The sequence below is a fragment of the Diospyros lotus genome, chromosome 6 (assembly GCF_014633365.1).
Source record: "Diospyros lotus cultivar Yz01 chromosome 6, ASM1463336v1, whole genome shotgun sequence".
Taxonomy (NCBI): domain Eukaryota; kingdom Viridiplantae; phylum Streptophyta; class Magnoliopsida; order Ericales; family Ebenaceae; genus Diospyros; species Diospyros lotus.
This window is the reverse complement of record NC_068343.1, coordinates 25,983,231-26,003,669: the sequence shown is the minus strand read 5'-3', so window position 1 is coordinate 26,003,669 and position 20,439 is coordinate 25,983,231. Positions and strand designations below refer to the sequence as shown.

Below are 20,439 nucleotides of genomic sequence, written 5' to 3'. Positions count from 1 at the left end.
CTTGCAATCCAAAATGGATAAGGATTACTGGAACTTGCAATCCAAAATGGATAAGGATTAATGAAACTGGCAATCCAAAATGGATAAGGATTACTGGAACTTGCAATCCAAGATGGATAAGGATTAATAGAACTTGCAATCCAAAATGGATAAGGATTAATAGAACTTGCAATCCAAAATGGATAAGGATTAATAGAACTTGCAATCCAAAATGGATAAGGATTACTGGAACTTACAATCCAAAATGGATAAGGATTAATGAAACTTGCAATCCAAAATGGATAAGGATTACTAGAACTTGCAATCCAAGATGGATAAGGATTAATAGAACTTGCAATCCAAAATGGATAAGGATTAATAGAACTTGCAATCCAAAATGGATAAGGATTAATGAAACTTGCAATCCAAAATGGATAAGGATTAATAGAACTTGCAATCCAAAATGGATAAGGATTAATGAAACTTGCAATCCAAAATGGATGAGGATTAATAGAACTGGCTCATAACTTCACTGTTATACGCATATATATATATACGTCTCTGCTTACTGATATAAAATCTGAGAACTCAATGAAGAACTGGAATAATCTAAAAAACTGATATGAACCTGTAATGGAAGGGATTACAGGAAGAATACTTGCCTGATAGAACTCTCTGATCGAACCTTGGAGCGATCCTGAAGACTCTAGCAAGCCTCTGCTATCTCTTGGCCTTTCTATTCTTCACATAGTGTGAAGAAAAGCTAAGCTAATGGGCTCTATATATAGACATAAAGTCCTAGATCTCTTTCCTTTTATAACTTGGAATCCCTCTCCCAATTGAACTTGGAGACTCTCAAAACCTTCTCCTATTGGGACTAGGAGACTCTTAATCCAAATCCATCTCATACATGGATTCTCATTCTTCTTTAAATACATAGTCTCACTTAATTAATAATAATACAAAAATTATTATTAAAACTCTCAAATAATAAAACTCCAAAATTACCTTCATGCCCTTGCATTTAATTTCCACAAAAATAAATGCCATTTAAATGCTATTTAAATACTATTATCTCAATTAAAAATCACTAGTTTGCCACCTTGGCAAATTCTTTAACTCCAAAATTAAAAAGAAATAAATGCTATTCTTTTCCTTCAAAATCTCTAAATTGCCACATTAAATAATTAATTGGCAAAATCGCTTAATCAAATACTTCAACAATTAATTAAATCATTCTTGAATAAATACTGGACCCTCTAACGGGTCGTTACAGATGGTTTCCAAGGTAAATGCAACATAGGAATGAGGATAAGTTCCATTTTGAAAAAGGAAGGGTAGATAAGGAATCATCCTTTGTCTAGATTCAAAACAATATAAGTGGAGTTGGGAGTTGAATGTTAGAACACTAGGTTAAAACTAAGGATACGTTTCTAGTGGTCATGGGTAGATTATTGGGCCAAAAATTCCAAATGATTATTGTAATGCCTCATCTCTAAATATTACAACATTGCTAGATACAAGCTATTATTACACGAGGGCGTTAGGAAAATCTTAATCAGTGAAAGTAAATGATTGAACTTGAAAGCCTATTAACTAGGATTTCCACTATATATTTTTGGTACAAATACATATAAGTCACATATCTATATAATTTTAAGAAAATGACAAAAAATTTAAAGATTCACAGTAGTTCCTTTTTATATAAAATCTATAATGCGCGTTTTGGTAAAGAATAACAAAAAAAAAATTTAAACTTTGGCCACCTCTTTGTCCTTTCCCCTGCTTGACTTGGGGGTACCTAGCATGTTTGAATATGTTGATGTAACATATGAACATCTTAATGAGGGTTTAGAATAAAATTTCGTGCGTGCAAATGCAACATGCAGTATGAAATCTCTCTTCTGTGGTAGTCGTGCCAGGATGTTGCAAGCATCCTCGCTGGTCATCATGTTCAAACTCTTCAACCCTACCATATGGGCACATGATTGCTCCCCGGTCACACATGATGACCTACATCAACTAGCCACAAGCGTTGTGATGCATGATAAATGAAAATAATATGTTATGTCAAGAAAACACATGATATGCAAGCCACAATCCACATGAAATGAAACTACCAATGGCCAAGATGAAGCAAGTTATATGCAGGAACCACTCACTTTGTTGTTTACCTGTAGTAGTATTATTCACACTTATCGGGGATTGTTTTCTGTAGTAAACATGAATTTTATAAAGTAAGTACCTTATTTTTTTTCCATAAACCCCTCCGGAAGTGGCCTCACGTGCCTTCATACGCATCTTGGTTTGGCGCGTGTATCACACTCGCTAATCTTCTTCTCTAGTGATGACAAGACAGATTTAACTGGCCTTTGATTTTTTTGGTTATTTCTCTCTCGTTTCAACTTCATTTCACTCCCTGTTTGTTCTACACCTTCCTCTCTCTAACCTCTACTTGAATATAGCCTTAAACCACCCATTCTCGGCCATTTTCCAGCAATTTCAATCCAAATTCTGGCAAAACTCAAAAATTCGGTGAAACCTTGTTTCTCTCTCGTTTCTTAACAAAATTCATTCATTCTTTTTGTAAAATCTTCCCCTCTTCCTCAAGAACTTAATCCTCACTCCCAATCCCCTAAATTTGGCCAAGATTTAGCTTAATTTTCTCTGGTTTGCTTCAAGCTCCATTCTTAGCCAATTTATAGAGTTTTTTAAACAATCCCATTTCACCACTTGCTATGCCACCTATTGCTTTGATTTGTGACCCTCGTTGGCTTCTCCCCCAAATTTTCTTCTTCAATTTTGTTTTGCTTGCTGCTCGATTTTTGTTGGGAATTGTGGCATAAAAGCCACAAAAATAAGTGGCTAGAAGCTGGCCGTATGGGAGCCAGTAGCATGGCCGCCTACCCCAGAAACGATGCCGTTTTGGTACTGCTTTGGTTGGAAAAATTCTGGACTTTTTATTCTTCTAGTTTCACACGTGCCAAGCCTTGAACCCGCGACCACCAATTGCCTTCTCGTGTGCGCATGCTGCTTGCTCCACGAGCCTCCTTACTTAATAAATGCATACTTTTAATTTGAAAGAGACACCATAACTGATTTTCAAAAATTACACCTGCACCCAAAAATTTTGAAAATTAACACTCACACCCCCACATTAATAATACCACTTATACTCTGATTTCTACCAGATGCTTGCCCCTTTTTTTAAACAAAATAAATGAACTTTTTTCCTTAAATCCACAAATATTCATTAAATCATGAATAAACAGTTCGTTACATAGTGTGAGCTCATGAGCTAAGGGGGAGGATCATACGTGTGCCTGAATTCTTGGGGTTACTTATTTGAAATGTGGGTGTTTTGTAATAGACAAAACTCAAAAAAGGTTTTGGCTAATGATATTGTACAGTTGTTTGTGGATGATCTGGTTAGAAGGGAAGAAGGTACATACAATCCTGTAATACTGGATTTGCCAACTTAGATTCAAGGTTTAGATTAGTCCTTGTGTAGATGTTTTTGATTTAAAACAAATCTTTTTGTTGTGTGTGCTATTATGTTGCTAATGATTTTGGGTGGCTGATTTTCTTTGAAGGGTTGGTGCCTCCCTTTTTCAATTTTGCTAGTTTCTTTTTGGGTTGCAAGGAAACGTAATTATTGCTTGGGTTGAGTATATGCAGTAGAGTTAGCTTGTGGCCAATTTTGAGTCCCATGGGCATTGAGCTTCTGGAATTGGGAGTTTGAGCTTTCCACTCTTGCTTGTTTTCTTGATTTGATTTTGATAATTTTTTGTCATTTGTCTTTTTTGCTGTGTCAAAAAGCGATCTTCTATATGTGAGTTATGTTTTTGCATTTGATGTACCTAGGGGCAGTTATCTCTATTTCACTGCTTTTTATTATTCATTTCTAAATAATAATCTCTCATCATTTTATGAAAAATAAAATATTTTCGAAACCAAAAAACTAGTATAAGTTGTACAAACCTAAAATACATATGCAGAGACAACGATCCTTTTGTTTTTGTTAGAAATAAGGTGATAATTTTTTCAAGTTAAAAGTCCTTAAATACAACAATTTCTATAACCCTGCCTATCACCCTTTCTAATCCTTTAGAACATATAATGAAACAAGACACCATATTAATTGTTATAAACTGTTGAGCATAATTAACACACATACATCCAAGTCATAATTAAAGATAAGGTAGTAATTGGCCAATGCCTTAATTCGTATATCTAGTGTGGTAATTTACAGTCTGGAACATATTTAAACCAACTGAACCTACTATTCCTTAAAAAATATAGAAGTTTACTCTTTCAAGCCAAACTATCCTAAAAGTAGGACAAAAAGGGCCCTACAATGCCTTCCTTGTTTCTTTATTGCAAAAGAGCTCCATCATTCAAACAAATCTTTCATCGACTTAAGGAAAACTAATTAAATTCTTTTCTTTACATTTCCCTTTTCCTCTCTCTAGGAAGCCCTAGAAAGTAGGATGCCTTCTATTATGGCAACGCCCATCCTACACAGTCATTGCCCCCTCACCTTCGGTGGTTAGGTTATCATGGCTCATTGATAACGCCCCTCCCCAAGCCATAAACTCCATAAACCTGTTCCTTATATTAGTTATTAACAGAGTTGTACTTTTTTTTTACTACCATTAAAGTGCCACTCAAAGCCACTGTAAATCCCATAGTCATCTGCCAAAACCACCATAAACCCCATACTTGTTGTCGTCGTCACCTCTGATGAGCAACACCATTAATAGATGTACTAATGCAAGTGTTTAAGCGAATTTTTAAAACTTTTTCAAAAAATCAATAAAAAGACAGTGGAAACATAAACTAAAAACATCTTGCTAGACTTGTTTTCAATGTCTATAAACAAACTGAAACTGAACCATGCCATAGGGGGTTTAGATGTTATACCTTTCAACACTTGAAGGCTGATGTAGAGGTTGTATTCCACTTGGAGGAACAAATCTTTGCTTCCAAAAATAGCTCCCAAAACTTCTTCGGTTAGACGAAATCGTCTCCTGAAACTACGAAGGGCCTATCGAGTCCACGCTCCAATAAGATGGTGAATCCCACAACTCTCTCTCAATGCTAAACAAAAAGAGTAAGGGAGATATAGGCTGAAGAGAAAATTGGGTTCAAATGAAAAGACCAAAGGACCAAAAACAGTCTCACTGTTTTGCTTGGGTTGCTACTATAGCAATGGAAGAATAAGGAGCAGAGGAAGAAGGGTAATTAGAGAATTTTTTGTGTGAAAGTGCAGAAGAAATCGAGCTAGGGTTGAGTGGAAACAATGCAACAGTTGCATTACATTTACATTATCTCTTTTGGCTTATATATCAAATACATAAACCCTAAATGCCCAAAACGTACCCAATTGGACAAAACTGATTAGAAGAGAGAGAGAGGGGACCAAGGGATGACGAGGAGAATACACGCCTTTGAGCCTCTCGACTTCTCGAGCCATGCGTCTGCCTTTCCAACACATAAGACAACAAAATGGTCATGCAATTTGCCAGCATCATCGATAGTAACTATCGACAGTTTGCAGAGAACTGTTAATAGTTTTGCTAGAACTATCATAGTTTCCCAAGGCTGTCGACAATTTTGGCCAAAACTTCCAGAAATTGCATCTAAACCTGCTATTTTAATAGCACTTTCATTATCTCATAATGACATTAAAGCCCCTGTTAACTCTTAACGACATGCATGTTAACTCTTGACGATTGGTTCTTATTGATTTGATCATTGAACCTGATTCGTTAACTCTTAACGGTAAGCATCATTAACTCTTAATGAATGATGATTTCAGCCTTAATCGCTTAGTTAACCATCACACCTGGATATGCGTGTGACCTTCTAGGTTAACTACTAATTAGTAGCAATCAGGACACGTCAAACTCTTTGACGTTGACCAAATATTTTGGTCTACAACGAGAATCTTTCTATCTCTTCGATGTACCCTGAAAGACCCTGAGTGACAACTAGCATTATGTTAGGGCAATCCAACCAGTAATAAAGTCTTACGTCGGAATAAAACCTATTTGGCATTTCGATTCCCATGTACTATAATCGCTCCATCAGTTATAATCCTGATTGAGTGAGAGTCATTGACTGATCAAACTCACTAACTTGATGGCCATACGAAAATCAGTGTGGTGAGATTAGATGCCACATCGAAACTTCTTCTGACATTGGAACACTTTCAATCAAGTGTACCCTGGCCAGAGATTTCTACAATCAAGACCACCACTGATTGCATAGGATTTTCACCTCATGCCGAAGGTTGATGGATCCTGTTAGCAATCGCCTGCCCCCATATGCCACTACACATGAACCACACAATGCATCTCCCACCTGGTAACTAGATGGTTCTTAGCAACGGCAAATTCCTGGCACCAACACACAAGATAACTATGTTTACCTCCGGTTAAAGGACTAGTAACACAATCGAAACCTATGATAGACCATATATCCTCTCAGCCATGTGATCTATCACGTGCGTCACATTTAGTAAGTGTTCCACTAACACTTACCCACGTGCATACTATATCCATCCCATGGATTATGACATGTGACTCACCATCCTTTATCATTAGTATCTCATACTAATCAAATGTAGTATCCCATGTACCAGTCCATAATTGACTAATCATAGTCCCCTTCTGATAAGTCTAAGGATTGGGAATAAACTTTAAGATATCCTTATTATAAAGGCCAATTGTTAGATATTCTTAACGCTTAAGAATAAGACCTTCAACAGGAAATCTAGGGACTCATTCATATTAATAATTAGAGAGGTATGAATGAAGATATGACTTTAGAATATGAAAACATATTTCATTACATGTTGCAAGAATTACATCTTAGTGCCATAATTATAATTGCAAGATGCCATTTAAATCTAGCATTAGGGCACTAACACTAACAATCTTCCATTTGCATTAATGCTAATTTACAAGCTACAGGTCCTTTTTGCATCATCGATTGGTATCTAATACCCATCTTCTTAAGATGACGATTAAGATGATTTTGTGGTAGTGCTTTGGTAAGTAGGTCCACGACATTATTTAATGACACGATTTTCTACAATTGCACATCCCCACGTGCTATGATCTCTCAAATCAAATGAAAGTGTCGCTCGATGTGTTTAGACTTCTAGTGAGACCTGAGCTCCCTTACCTGTGCAATGGCTCCATTATTGTCGCAATATAAGGATATCAGTAACTCAATGGATGAGACCACTTCAAGTTCAATAATGAACTTCCTCATCCAAACAACCTCATTTGCAGCATCGTATGTCGCAACATATTTAGCTTTCGTATGGAGTCTGCAGTTATTTCTTGCTTGGAACTCTTCTAGCTAATTGTCCCTCTATTATAAACAAAAAAAAAAACTAGAATATAGACTTTCTATTAGTCATATCAGACTAAAAATCTAAATCGGGGAACCCGTCAACACAGAGATCACCCTCTCCATACATTAGTAATAAATCCTTAGTCATTCTCAAGTACTTAAGGATACACTTTACTGTTGTCTAGTGTTCCATACTTGGATTAGACTGATATTTGCTCGTGACGCTCATAGCATGTGTGATATCAAGTCTTGTACATAGGATAGCATACATAAGACTCCCTATAACTGAGGCAGAAGGGATCTTTTGCATGCTCTTTATCTCTTTGGGTGTCTTGGGAGACATCCCTTTAAAGAGATAAATTCCATGCCTGAAAGGTATAAAACCTTTCTATAGTTTTCCATGCTAAACCTCTTCAACATATTTTCTATGTACAAACTCTGAAAGATGACCTATTAATCTCCTCACTTTATCTCTATAGATGCGCATTCCCAAGATATAGATCACATCTCTTAGATCTTTCATGGAGAATTTATTGGACAACCATAATTTAATTGACATCAAGATGCCAATATCATTCCCCATCAAGAGGATGTCATCCACATACAAGATCAGAAAGTTCGCGGGCTCCCACTGACTTTCTTGTATACACAAGGTTCATCCAGATTTCTAATGAAACCAAACTCTTTGATCTCACTATTAAAGTGAATGTTCTAAGACCTTGAGACTTGCTTAAGACCATAGATGGATCTGTTAAGATTGCACACCTGATTGGCATTGGAAGACTCAAAATCACGTGGCTACTCCATGAATATATCTTCCTTGAGATAACCATTCAGGAAAATCGTTTTGACATCCATTTTCGAAATTTCATAATCGTAGTATGCTGCTATGGCTAGTATCATTCTGATGGATTTAAGCATTACGAAAAGCGAAAACATCTCCTTATACATAGTTAATACCATGTTTTTGACGATATCATTTCTCCACCAGTCTTGCCTTGAAGGTTTGCACCTTCCCATAAGGACCAAGTTTTCTCTTGTAGATCCATTTGCACCCTATAGGAACTATTCCTTCAGGTGGATCTACTAGAGTCTAGATTGGTTGGAATACATGGATTCCATCTCTAACTGCATAGCCTTTAGCCATTTCTTAGAGTCCATGTCTGACATTGCCTCTTCCTTTGCTAGAACGAGATTTTAGCTTATTTGTCTTGAGTTTCTTTACATAGGAAGGACAACCCCATATCCTAACACGCTTAAGACTAGGTTGCCTTCTAATTCATATCTCATATAGCGTACTCTCAACAAACTTACTAGGAGCCCTGTTATGGAGATAAATAGATGTGCATAAAGCATAGCCCCACAAAGATAATAGTAGATCAGTAAAAATAATCATTGAATGTACCATGTCCAACAGGGTACGGTTTCTTCTCTCAAAAACACCATTCAACTATGGGGTTACAAGAGGAGTTAACTGGGAAATTATGCCATTGGCCTTGAGGTATTCATTAAATTCTGTACTCAAGTATTCACTACATCGATCTGATCAAAATATCTTGATACTCTTTCCGGTCTGGTTTTCTACTTCACCCTTAAACTCTTTGAACTTTTCAAAAGGTTTAGACTTGTACTTCAACAAATATACATAACCATACCATGAGAAGTCATCAGTAAAGGTTATGAAATAGTGATAACCACCTCTTGCCATTACAGAGAACGTCCCACATACATTTGTGTGGATTAACCCTAACAACTCACTGTCTCTCCCACTTTGTCCAATAAATGGTGACTTAGCCATTTTCCCAAGGAGACAAGATTCACAAATTGGCCTCGGTTCAGAACCTACTGGATCAATTAGTCCTCTTTTGGCCACTTCATTAATCATTCTCTCGTTTATATGGCTAAGTCTAAGATGCCATAGGTGTTTACTGTTGCCACAAAAAATGCTTCCCGCTGCTAGTGGATGCAACATTTACATCCCTCTATTTGACACTCTCATGTGTTACATGAAATATAAAGACCATTCACCATAATGCCCATGCCAACCACATCATTACCATAATGAATATAACATAATGAATATAACATACATTAGAAGTAAAAAATAGTTCATAACCATCCCTCACAAGTCTAGGAATGGACATGACATTCCTAAAAATATTCGATAAAAATAAAAAGCCTTTAAGAGTTAATACATGCCCAGAATTAAGAGTAATAAAAGTTGTCCCTATTACTAATGGCTCTACAAGAGCTTCATTCCCCACATGGAGGACAACTTCTTGCTTCTCAAGTGGTCTACTCTCCACGAGATCCAACATACAAACACCAATATGAGAAGTAGCACTTGACTCAAGAATATAAGAAATAGGAGAATGACTAATTGCATTGATCATCTCAATGACATATAAGGAAGATGTACTTGATCCCAAATTCTCAGACTGCCTGACTTTTAAGCTGGTGAGATACTCTAGGTAGTTTCTCTTCCAATGCCCATCTTTTTTGTAATGGAAACACTTTCCCCTTGATCCCTTCTTTTGTGCTTAGTCTTGGAAACTTCCCTTTTTGGCTCAAACTTCTTCTTCTTAGAGGAAAAACTCTTCTTCTTCTTAGAAGATTTTGAAGACGAGGCTATTGTAAGAACTCCTTCTTGCCTTTTTCCTTTAATCTGGGGTTGGGTAGTTGTCAACACATTTAACAACTCTAGGAGCGGGCACTCAAGCTTGTTCATGTTAAAGTTGAGCATAAAAGGGGCAAAAGATTCTAGGAGCGACTGGAGGATAAGGTCGATTTATAGCTCAGCATCCATGTAAAAATCTAGCATTTCAAGTTGACCAATCAAATTGATCATCTTAAGTACATGGTCTCCTACATTAGTGCCTTCTGCCATATTGGCCTTGATCAGTTGCTTAGATATCTCATATCTAACTGTTCCCCGTAGGCGTTGGAGCTCATTGGTTATAGATGCCAAGATATATGTCTTAGCCCTCAAGTCTTGATCATTCATTTCTTCCCATGTAACTCGTTTCTCCTCACTAGAGCCCGTAGGAAGATAATCAGGGACATGTTGTTCCAAAACATCAAGAATTTTCTCCATACCCAAAACTAGTTTTAGTTTGCGAAGCCAATCTTTATAGTTAGGTCCAGTTAAAGTGTTTTTGTCCAAAAGACGCACAATAGGGTTTGAAAGTGCCATTTTTGAAAATGCTGCATAAATAATTAAGTGATTGTTAGTTTGATTTATCTTGCAAAAATCACTTAGTTTTAGTCTCAAACCAAATGGTGCCTCCCAGTCAATTTTTTGAATCTCACATTTCCCATGGTAGAAAACGCGAATCCCCGAAGGGACTCGTGGTAGGTGATTGAGTTCTTTTCTACATAAATACCCCTCAACACTTTGGTGGTATGTTGGGATACCCAGATATTTAAGTGGGCAACTTTTTCCTATCACATCTCATGTGAAGTTCGATCCACTAACCCATATGCCACCTATTCCTCAACTCTTCATGGTACGTTGAAGAGTGACATACATAGACAAAACCCACTGTCTTAGCCAGCGATCCACTTGAAACGTCTATGACCTCAACACTTTGGTGGTATGTTGGCTATATCCATGTGGGGTAACCAACAACATCAAATGTTTATATAGGAAATTCAGTCAACTCTCAAGAAATGCAGTCTTAACACTTTGATAGTATGTTGGGTACACCAATCAAGCGATGAATTTCTACAACGGTGGAGCGTCACTATAAATCTTATTTACCATATCTAATATTAGTTTGCACGTTTGAAAAATTTTTGGTCTTTATTTTAAAGGTCTCTCTTTCCACATGCATTTAAGTTTTCCTAGTATGTATCTCATACATAAATAAACTCATGCATTAGAAATAAATTCATAATCTATTTTGGAGAATTTTCACTTTGAACATGCATTTAAGTTTTCCCTTTATGTATCTCATACATAAATAAACTTCATGCATTCAAAATAAATTCACAATTTATTTTTCAAGGTTTCACTTTTTACATGCTTTAAATTTTCCTTTATGTATCTCATACATAAATAAACTTAAGCATACAAAGTGGGGTGATCATGGACTTTTAGCTAATTGATTAAATTTGAGCCTCTAGACTTAATCAATAGCATAATTTAGGAATCAAACACAAAGCGGGAAACACCCATCTCATGGGAAATTTCCTTGCGGCCTTCTTGCTCCTTGCGTCACCAACTCTTGATGGCTCCTTCATTTTAGAAGAAATTTGTACTATATATTTTTCATACTAAAATGAAATTACAAGGAGACTTATGTTTCATTACATTCCCAAAAATAGAATGAAAAACAATATTTTACAGACCAATGAATACCTATAACATACATCCATTCATTTATACATTCATACAATCACATGGCATAAGTTTATGATAACCCCCTCCTAATTCAATCTCATTGAATATTATGGCGATTATAGATTAATATCTTTGTTAATGTAATATGCATCATTTTTTGGGTCATTGATATTCATATCATGAGTATTAATCAATTTTGTATTATAACAATCACATTGCATAAAAATAGAAATCGAAAAATCCCAAAATTTCAAACTGGGCTGAAATTGGTTGACAGTTACGAGGCATACTGTCGACCGTTTTTGGGTTCTGCTCGAAACTGTAGACGACTACTTCCATAATGTCGATCGTTTATGGGCTTTGCTCGAAACTGTTGATAGCTTCTTCCATACTATCGACAATTTGCCAAGGTAAAATCCTAGAACTGTCAACAGATGGTAGATAATTATCGACCGACAGAAGCTGCAATTGTAAAAACAGTGAGCAAACAACAACCCAAAACCCATGCACATCAATATAACAACCGCATAGGACATGAAAACGAATTGAGGCTCTGATACCACTGATGAGGAACGCCATTAATAGGTGTACCAATGCAAGGGTTTAAGCAGATTTTCAAAACTTTTTTGAAAGATCAATAAAAATACAACTGAAATATAAACCATAAACACATTGCCAGACTCATTTTCAATGTCCATATGTAAACTGAAACTAAACCATGCCATAGGGGGTTTAGATGTTATATCTTTCAACACTTGAAGGCCGATGCAGAGGTTGTATTCCACTTGGTGGCAGAAACTCCTTGCTTCCAAAAATAGCAAGGAGAAAATTGGGTTCAAATGAAAAGTCCCAAGGACTAAAAACAATCTTATTGTTTTGTTTGGGTTGTTACTATAGCAATGGAAGAATAAGGAGCAGAGGAAAAAGGGCAATCAGAGAGTCTTTTGAGGTGTGAAAGTGGAGAAGAAATTGAGTTAGGGGTGAGTGGAAACAATGTAACACTTGCATTACATTTACATTATCTATTTTGGCTTATATATCAAATACATATTTGAGCTTTCGATCCTACTAGTAATGAAGTCTTTCTTTGGAATAGAACCTATTTGAGCTTTGGATTCTCGTGTACTATAATCTTTCCATCAGTTATCATCCTGATCGAGTGAGAGTCATGGACTGATCAAACTCACTAACTCGATGACTATGCCAAAATCAGTGTTGTGAGATTGAGATGACATATCTGAACTCCTTCCGACATTGAGACATTTTCCAATCAAGTGTACCCTGGTTAGGGATTTCTATAATCAAGACCACTACTGATTGCATATGATATTCACCTCATGTAAAAGGTCGATTGATTCTAGTAGCAATCACTTGCCTCCATATGCCACTATTTAAGGACCACACAATGCATCTCCCACTCGGTAACCGGATGGTTCTCAACAACGACAAATCCCTGGCATTGACACATAAGACAACTGTAACACCCCGCGTTTCTCTTACCAAGCCTGTCACTATGCTGAGGCCCAAAATATACATAATTTATTTTTTTCTTTCTTTCCCGGTACATAACTTAATCCTTAAGTACCGAGTCCCGAACAAAACCCCCAGCAAATCATTAAAAATGCGGAAGCAATAATCAAAACCTGATATGGTACATAATCAATTCACTTTATTTATAACATAAGAATCTATACCATAGTTAACATCATATCCTCAATATTGAAATACATAAATACATGGAGATTCCATAATATTCTAACAAGACTAATCATCAATAAAGCATTAGCTAAAACATATCCGAGTCAGCTTGCTGAATCCATCGGCGACGCCATCACGTGCCGTCTCATCTCAACCTGCTTCTTGCCTAAGCTGCAAGTCTAATACTAGAACGTGGAATGTTCCAGGGGCATAACCCATTAGAAGATGAAACTTCTAATGAGGGTCCAAAACATATATACGAATGCATGATGCAATAACATAAACAACATTTGCCCTTAGTGTAACTTCCCTGGCACGCAAGCCCGGCTAGAAATCCTAGGCAAATCCCGAACCTCTACAGGATAAGCCTAACGTTATTCCCTCAACGCCCTTGGGGAATTATGGCTACACTCTGAGGGCGACATCCCATTCTCATGCACAAATATCAACGTGATAATAATATCGTTCCATGTAATTATCACGACTTTCCATGCAATGTGACAAAATGAATTATATCTTTCGTAAATATTATGCATATATAAGCAATCATATCTTTCATAAATATCATGGAAAATGAACAATCATATCGTGTAGGATAGGAAAACTCATAAAACCATGTTTAGTATAAAATTACTCACATTTGCCCTAAAGACCAAGATACCTCGAAAAGCGCTCATTATCTCGATTTGCGTGCTCGACCTCGATTCTCATGCCAACTCTCAAAAGTTGCACCAATCTCATTATCTCGATCACAGGATGTTGGTTTTCATGCAAAACGAGGCTCTTTGGCTCTAAAACTAAGACATCGGGAATCCCAAATTCAAATCTTTTTGCACGGACCTCCGTAAAATAATTTTTCAGATTTTTCTATATTTTTTTCAGAATTTTCCCAAGCTCCACGCGCCCACACGTGCTAGGGCGACTGGGCACGCGTGAGATGCAGCACGTGACCAACACGCGCCGGTCATCTTCTCCGGCGCTCCGGTCGCCGGCGATCTGAGATTTTCATGCCATCTTAAAGCCTTCTTCTAGTCGATCCTCTTGGCTAATTTTGAGCCTCAAAGGAGCACCGAAAGACCTCCCATCGGGGCCTTGAACATTCGGCTAAGGCGTCCGCCCCAAACTCCGGTGACCTCTCGAAACCTCACCAAACCTCAACCAAAATAGCTCAAAATCTCCAGAATTATTCTACCTCTCATGGGCTTCAAAATCCCCTTATTCCCATTGCCCAATTCGTTCGATTTCGGCCTCGATTTGAAGCTCCATGTCTTGAAACTTTTGGCCACATCGAGCTCTATTTATAGGCGTTCATCGAGCTTCAAAATGGCTTTGGCCGCCTTGCCCATCACCTTAGGAGGCTCATTCTCCCATGGATTGACCTCGAGCAAGGTTTAGCCGACCACAAAATGGATTTGCAGGCATGTGAATATCCGGCCAACTTTCGGCCACTTTTTCTTCAAAATCCGGCCACCACGATGGCTTTTGTCGGGCAAGCTCTTTACAAAATATGCTCCCCCGACCAAGCCTCGTGCAACCCCGTGGCCAAAATCAGCCATGGCTGACTGGTTAGATTTGCCCATGCTAGCTTTTTTGCGTTTTTGCACTTTAGCCCTCCAAGTTTTGGCTATTATCACTTTAGCCCATTTCACTTAACCCCTGAACTTTTGATATTTTCTTTCAAGACCCTCAAGTCCTAAAATATCAATTTGACCCCTGAGGATTCCGAAAAAATATCGTTTCGGCCTCCCTCTAGCAATTTTGAAAAACTGTACTTAGGCCCGAATTTTCGTTTTGTCCCTAAACATCTTCGTTTCTTCCTGAAACCACTGAAGGGTTGTTTCTTATGAAAAAACGAAGCCCCCTCTAGTTTCCATTGACTTTCGAGAAGTCGTCTATAACAATTCGGTATTGCAGCCTAATTGGCAGCTGTATTTTTGTTGTACCGAAAACTGTTCCCGATCTAATTTCTTTCGGCACCATAAATCCTATCTCGGGGTGATTGTTAATGTCACATCATTTTTCTTTGGCATCTCAGCTCCAGGGCACTCCCGGTAGTCGATTTGGTCAATTTTTTGGGCTATTCAGATACCAATTTTCTCTGAAATCCCATTTCTCTAATAAATTGCTTCTTTTTAATTAACCCAAATTTCTTTGGTATTACAACAACTGTGTTACTTCTGGTTAAAGGAACAGTAACACAATCGAAACCTGTAATAGACCATAGATCTTCTTAGCCACGTGATCTATCACGTGCGTTACATTTAGTAAGTGTTCCACGAACACCTACTCAAGTGTATACTATATTCATCCTATGAATTATGGCATGTGACTCACCATTATTTATCATTAGTATCTCATACTAATCAAAGGTAGCATCTCACGTGCTAGTCTGTAATTGACTAATCATAGTCCCCTTGTGATAAGTCTAAGGACTGGGAATAAACCTTAAGATATTCTTATTACAAAGGCCAATTGTCACATATTTTTAACACTTAAGAATAAGACCTTCAACAGAAAATCTAGGAATTCATTCATATTAATGATTAGAGAGGTATCAATGAAGATATGAACTTAGAATATGAAAACATATTTCATTACATGTTACAAGAATTACATCATTAGTGCCATAATTATAATTGCAAGATGTCATCTAAATCTAGCATTAAGGCACTAACACTAACAACCTCCCCCCAACTAATAACCCTTTTCATTTTCCTTAGAGGCTCAACCATTACTTAACCCCTTCCAATGGCACATCTAGAGCAACACAACCACTAATGTTCCATTTTCTTAGTTCTCAATCACACACCCCATTACTATTGCCCTATTAGAGTTTACCCCCATGGTTTATTGTGTCACTTATCCCTAAATATCAACCATGTTCAACTTGATGGGGTAGCCAGATATAATCCTTCCTTTGCTGCCATCACTTTCATCCTTTGCAACCACCATATAGGGTCAACCACATCCAAAAACCCCTTTATTACCCCTCTCCTTTATCACCAATATCTCAGCTCATCATTGATAGACCTTCAAAGCCATAGATCGAGCAACACCGCTTAACTTATTCCTACACCATTACCCTTGATATTTTCACAGGGCCATCCAATCCAGTCCTTGAAGCCTTAAACCCCTTAACTTGAAACCCAAATTTAATATTATCACCAATAAATATTGTCACTTAACTCTTTATTGTTCTTCTCTGGCCCTAATTTTAGTAGCATTTCTCATCTACGCCCTAATCAAGACTGCTACCCAATATAAAACCCCTCAAATAGAACTTGTCATGTTGGCTTTGCTCGTGCCTATTGTTGTGATAAGTGTTGTTAATTAAACTGTGTATGGGATTATACGAGTGCTTTACTCATGGGACCTTGAATTTTTTTAACATATTTGAATGATCTAAAAATGTGTGTCTAGATCTAGATGTATCAATGGAGGAGGCCTATTTTTCATGGAAATGTTTTGAGACTAGCAAATGGTTCCAAATCTAAAGCTTCATCTAGTGATTCAAATCTCCTTAGATGGATCTTTGGTTTAGTAGGTAAAATTTTTCTCATGTTTCTTTCATATCCTTTACATGTAGTCAAAAGAATTATTGCTATTATGGTAGCATAAGCCTCTCATAGAGAGTGCATTGACCCGTTATGGTCATTTACAACCCTAGTGTGGGTTTCAAAGCTATCTGAAATAACCTCTTTTAATGGACTTCCATCCATGGCTTTTTGATTGTTTCATCCTTTGTAATGGGTTTTTATTGAAAGTTTTGGATTGTTATTATTAAAGCTGTTTCTTGCCAGGAAAAGCTTGGATCTGACCTTTCTTGTTGGGGGTGATATATCTTGTAATGCAAGTTAGATTTTGTGATCAAAGTAATAGCTCTAATTTGTCCTCCTTTAGCTTTGTCTTCTCTCTCCTCAATTTAGCATTGTTGTTGTTAATGCTTAGGGTATGTTTCTTTACTTCTACATCTGGGTCCCATGGGTTGTAGCTCTTTTATCTTCTTTCTTTGCAATGCCTTTATGGCTAAGCTAGTTTGTTTAACATATGTATATTTTAATTAAAAAATTTATTTTTTATACAAATCTTATTTCCAACTTAGCTAAGACAAGGAAAACAAAAAAGGAACGTCATGATCAAAATTTTGATCCACATTCTAAAATTATTCATTTATTCAACTTTTTAGCTAGTTTCAAAATTGTTTTAATTTTCTTTTCTTTTACCCCTTGAGAGTTCTTATTTACAACACCTATGTTGTTTGAAAATTGTTTTTGTTTTACTGTTTAAGTGAACCTTATTTAACTATTAGGCGGCATTTGCTACATAAGAAGTTTTTTAATTTGTGTTAGATTGGGAAGTTTTTTTATTTCATATTTGGTATAATTTTTTAAAAAATATCATTTTTAAGATTTATTTTTAATTAACTTTCTTACAAAAAATTTTCATGAGCGGTTGGAAATTTTGGATTCTCATAGATTAGGAAAAGTTTTTAACAAATAAAAAAACTAAAACACCTCTTTCTCTCTTATAACTCCATAACTCTTTCACAATAATCTTTTCCATATATACCTAATGTGTAAAAATAATGACCGTTTAGACTTCCTAAAGAGGTTGTGGTCCCAAAATTTTATATACTAGAAGGAATTTATTATTTTTAAATAAAAAAATTAAATAAAAGTAATTTTAAAAAATAACATGGATTCCCATAAATGTTGTATTTAAACCAAATATAAGAATATAAAACTTTCAAAAAATAATACTAAGAGGATGTTTAAAACTAACCAGACATTGAATTTCATAAATCTTGAGAATCAAATATTACCAAGAACATTATCAGGAGTTTAAAATTTTTTCTTGTATCAAATACCCCATTATATCTTAGCCTACCATTTAAGTTTTTGTTGCTATTTTATTTCTTAAAAGAAAAAAAGATTATAAACAATCGTTTGCAGTAGTCCGCTGTGAATCTCAAATATTCTCACACTAAAGTCTAATCCTTGCCATGGGAATTAAGGTTTAAGGGATGAAGATATTAATGATATTAGTATAAAAATTTAATCGAATATTATTACACTATAAATGACAACTAAATAGTGTCTGACTCTGTAAATTCCAAATAGCATTACCAACTGCATTATCACTCTGACATCTAGCCTTAATAATATGTAAAAATAATAAAAACACACATGCAATTAAATTAATTAAGCCAAGATTCTTTTTTAGAAAAAAGTGAGAAATGTATTAATTAAGAGAAAGGGAGCCCACTAGCCAAGCCAAAACCCAACAGAAACCCAAACTGCTACGACACAAAACAATCAAAAAACCCATGCACTTGAGCCACAAAGAAAGCCCAAAATTAATTAATTAATGGATTCTTCATTTAATTTTTTATTCTTTATTTATTTTCCTAATACCTCTGCTTTCGGGTTTAGGATTTGATAAAAAATTCTACGAGGCGGTGCGTCGTGGAAAGTTGGATGAGGTGAAGAGCATGTTGGATAGTGACAATGCACTGCTAGACAATAGATTTACGAAGTTCGAGGAAAATGCTATCCAAGTGGCGGTGGTTGCCGGAAAGGGAAAGATTGTTTCAGAGTTGTTGGCGCGAGTAAGAGATCTAGAATTGCTGAAACAAAAAAACAATTACGGTGAAACGGCGCTTACTCTAGCTGCTGCAGGAGGGAAGAAGCGTATTGTCAAGATGTTGGTGGATAAATACGAGGATTTAGTGGATGTACAGAATTCCCAAGGATACTTGCCTGTTGTTGTGGCTGCTCTCTACGGCCACATGGACATAGTTAGCTATCTTTTACCCTGGTATATTTTTGTCCTTTTTGAAAAAGAGGAAAAAGATCGAAGTTTGAATACAGGCAATAAAGTTAAAAAAGTTAAAAAAGTTCTTCTAAAGGAAGAGAGCAACCAGGCTAAGGAGAAACATCCAAAAAATTATGATCAGTTGTATCAAGATAATTTCAAGTTCCTTTCAGTCTCCATCAACACTGAACTCGATGGTTATGTGCAAAACTACAACTTCAAGGTTGAGAGTAAAGATCTGAAACCAGTTTCAAGTAGCCCTGATGATGATGCAACTTCCTATGAATATTCAAGCAAACATAATGGGTTTATGCTTTTCCAAGCATGCATCAAGGCTGGAATCTATGGTATGCACCAAAACCCCATATTTCTTTCTCGTTCGTTTTTTTTATTTTTATTATTTTTTTAGTTGGAATTAGGCACCAAAACTCCACATAAAAAAGTCTACCCCAATGGAGGGCATGCATTGAGACAAGAAGCTTGGGTAGGATCCAAAGAGTATATAGACGGGCTAACTAAAGAAATCCACCCCAAGCCTTGAACACAATACCCACACGGGCACAAGCACCACATAACACCTCATGACACAAACACACCACAAACCTATAAACTAGAAGATGACCTAATTGACATACAAAAGAAGACTATTCATCCACGGCATCAACTAATTCATTTCGAACTGAAAAGACATGCACCAAGTCTAGCTTAGGCTAAAACTCTGAAGAGCCAAACTATGGCATAGCTCAATACCAAAATCTAACAGCCTCCAACTCTGATCCCAGTATATACATACATATTAGTTATTTTGTCATAATAAATATGTTTTTGTTTGTGATGGGACAGATGATTTAAATTAGTAAAGAATAATGCCAAACCTATATAACAAAATTTTCTTATTCTCCAACAAACTTCTACCCGATGTTATACATGTAAATAGTAATTCTTTTGCTTATCATATTACATAGATATTGCTTTGGCGGTTTTCAAGCTACGTCCAGATAAATGCATTGAAGAAATGAAGAAGGAGAATGGTGCAACCCTATATCCACTAGCCCTTGCAGATTTAGCAAAAGGAAAAATAAATCCATTCTTTGCTTGGGTATATGACAACATCTCCTCAGGTGAGCTACACTCTTCTCTAGAAATTTTGGAATTAAGTGAACGTTTTAATTAGTCAACTGTTAAGTATGGTAATTATACTATTCCAAATTTAATTCTTATACTTCTCTGCTTACTAGGCA

The 20,439-nt window shown here is 36.4% G+C and overlaps 1 protein-coding gene across 1 annotated transcript in view; it reads left to right on the top strand.

Moving 5' to 3' along the window:
* The window catches only part of LOC127805010 (uncharacterized), a 61,985-nt gene that overhangs the window by 21,366 nt on the left and 20,180 nt on the right, over positions 1-20,439 (top strand). The window contains exons 5-6 of the mRNA XM_052342165.1: positions 18,817-19,545; positions 20,164-20,319. Coding sequence (XP_052198125.1) covers positions 18,817-19,545; positions 20,164-20,319 — 885 coding nt within the window. The remainder of the gene's footprint in view (positions 1-18,816; positions 19,546-20,163; positions 20,320-20,439) is intronic.